This window comes from Macrobrachium nipponense, chromosome 9 (assembly GCF_015104395.2).
Source record: "Macrobrachium nipponense isolate FS-2020 chromosome 9, ASM1510439v2, whole genome shotgun sequence".
Classification (NCBI taxonomy): domain Eukaryota; kingdom Metazoa; phylum Arthropoda; class Malacostraca; order Decapoda; family Palaemonidae; genus Macrobrachium; species Macrobrachium nipponense.
The window spans coordinates 84,352,653-84,355,713 of NC_061110.1; the positions used below are offsets into that span (position 1 = coordinate 84,352,653).

At 35.7% G+C, this 3,061-nt stretch overlaps 1 protein-coding gene across 1 annotated transcript; it reads right to left on the reverse strand.

The window, feature by feature from the left end:
* Positions 1–463: 463 nt before the first annotated feature.
* LOC135217983 (uncharacterized) lies at positions 464–1,860 on the reverse strand. The gene is made up of 2 exons (XM_064254109.1): positions 1,818–1,860; positions 464–1,513 (listed from the first exon to the last, which is right to left on the reverse strand). Exons 1-2 carry the CDS (start codon positions 1,827–1,829, stop codon positions 602–604), a joined length of 924 nt encoding a protein of 307 aa, XP_064110179.1. The 5' UTR covers positions 1,830–1,860; the 3' UTR covers positions 464–601.
* Positions 1,861–3,061: the final 1,201 nt, after the last annotated feature.

The following is a 3,061-nucleotide window of genomic DNA, read 5'->3' on the forward strand; positions in this document are numbered from 1 at the left end:
AGAGACGACCCCGGCCTGACATTGACCTCTCTTATGGAATGATACCAACACCCATATACCAGTATTCTGATAATACCAGTATACTGATAATACCAGTCTTTGATTAATAAAGCCTGTTCTGAATAAATACCTATTTCAGCATTATCCCCAATATGAGTATTGGACAATTATTTCGAAGTATCGCTGAGCCAGAAAAGCGAGTAATAAGAAAAATAGAAAAGATAATATATAAGATTAATTCGCTGAATTCTGCCATTTTATTCAACAGAATAATAATAATAATGATAATAGTCTTTCACAGTATTTCATAGGATTTATAGTACAGACAGAATTTGCTTAAAACTTTCATATATTCTGTCTGTTAAAGAAATATAATTTCCTGATGTAAAACCTCTAAATCTTTTATTGGAATGAATTCAGACGATGAAGGTGAAGAGAAGCACTGCAATAAAAATGATTTAGGTAGTGTTAATACTTTATTGTTTTGTCGGAGTTGAAGAACATTCAAGAACTAACAACAAATAAATATCTATTGCTAGCTAAAGTCATCTGTGTCCTCCTCTTTGGCTATTAGGATATACCTGTTATGCTGATGATGTCCTTATCCGTAAATTACTGGGCGGTATCTGGGGTAACCATATGAGTGGCCATATACATACGAAGGTTCAGCTTCTGGCTCAGGATGAGCAGACCTCTTGTGATAGCGGTGAGAGTAGCCATAGGCGACTGGCTGATACATATAAGAAGAGCCATAGGAATGATCAGGTTCTGGCTCAGGATCAGCAGATCTCTTGTGATAGCGGTGAGAGTAGCCATAGGCGACTGGCCGATACCCAGAATAGGAGCCATAGGAATGATCAGCTTCTGGCTCAGGATCAGCAGATCTTTTGTGATAGTGGTGAGAGTAGCCATAGGTGACTGGGCGATACCCATAAGAAGAGCCATAGGAATGATCAGCTTCTGGCTCAGGATCAGCAGATCTCTTGTGATAGCGGTGAGAGTAGCCATAGGCGACTGGTCGATTCCCATAAGAGGAGCCATAGGAATGATCAGCTTCTGGCTCAGGATCAGCAGATCTCTTGTGATAGCGGTGAGAGTAGCCATAGGCGACTGGCCGATACCCATAAGAGGAGCCATAGGTATGATCAGCTTCTGGCTCAGGATCAGCAGACCTCTTGTGATAACGCTGAGAGTAGCCGTAAGCGACTGGGCGATACCCATAAGAAGAGCCATAGGAATGATCAGTTTCTGGCTCAGGATCAGCAGACCTCTTGTAATAGCGGTGAGAGTAGCCATAGGCGACTGGCCGATACCCATAAGAAGAGCCATAGCCATTGGAAGGTTCAGCCTCAGGTTCAGGATCAGCAGATCGTTTATGATTGTGATTAGAATAGCCATATCCATAGGAAGGACGATGATGGTAGCTTATGTGGCCATATCCTCCATAACTTGGTTCCGCCTCTCGCTTCTCTATCTCAGAAGCGCAAGCAAAAGCCACTAAGAGTGCAAGCACCTGAAAAATAATATAAAATTTTATACTGGATTCCTAGAAGAATAAATTGTAACCATTTAATTAGACAAACTGGGACAACATATATTAAGTACAATATTCACTTGTAAATTATTGCTGCATTTAAATACTCTAAATAAGTATCGATCGATGGATCGACGGAGCAATCGATCCATCCATCGAGAGCGAAAGTGAGAATTGTAATATATAAGATACCAATTATTATATAAGGCATATCCTAAATATTATAGTTATGTAAACCACTGAAGATTAAGATTAATGAAGATTACGGTTAGGCTATACCAACCAGAAACTTCATTGTTGCTTGCTGATGTTGTCTTTGGCCACTGCTGGGCGAGTGTGTGCTGGGAAACCCTTCCTGCGATCTTTTATACTCGACAGCCAAGAAAGTTTCATCGTTTGTGGTCGCGTAATTGAGCGAATTATGTTACAGAATTCGTAGGAGGCTAAGATCTGGTATCTTTCAGCTTTTTGTAAGGATTGTTCAGCTTCCTTGAAACCTAAATTTAGCTTTAATGCTGAAGGCGGTTTTCGCCAATTTCATAAGGTTATATTGCTTAGGAGATACTAGTATTTATGTTACATCTGCTTCCTAAAGTTTAAATGAATATGTTACGATTTGTTCTTTAGGCAAAGCCGCCGTTAAAGATAAAACATAAAACTTTATCTAAATACCGTAAAGTTTATTTCAGATAAAATAGGAAATGTAAATATCTGCTAATGAATTTGTCAAAATTTGATATTAATGTCTAAGGGAAACATGAAGCCTAACTATTACATGTATTACCCATTTCATTAATGGTGAGAGTTTTATTAAATTTATGACTAGCAATATTTTACTAGCTTTTAAGTAAAAATGACGATTATCAACAACCAATAGAAATAGGAATAACGACAGCTACAATAATATAAAAAAAAGCTAAATCAATACGACCTATTACTAAATATTAGAAAAAAAAGCTAATTTTTCATTGAAAATACTGAAGGAGATTTACTACTAATGGGTATTCAAGAGAAAGAAAAGACGTTAACTATCCTATCATGGCAATGTACATAATAATATTTATAAATAAAAATGCAGATATGCTATTATTATTATTATTATTATCATTATTATTATTATTATTATTATTATTATTATTATTATTATTATTATTATTATTATTATTATTGTTGTTGTTGCTGTTGTTTTTGTTGTTGTTATTGTTGTTGTTGTTGCTGAATAATCAGGAATTCACATTTTCATCGAAACAAAAATAGTATTTTCTTCATAGCTGTAATCTTTCAAAAATTTCTTTTACTGGCTTTCTTTAACCTTATACAGTAATTATGGAAAATGATTCAGTCTTACAGAGTAATATTTATATAGATTCTTGTACCAATGACCCGGATCCTTTCCATACACTCTACTACCATACTGAATACCAATTCAGTTGGATAAACCACTGGCAGGTAATCTTTCGTAAACCAAAAAAAATATCATAAAGAAGTTAGTAATATACTTAGTAAGAAAGTGCTTGTGTACGTTTA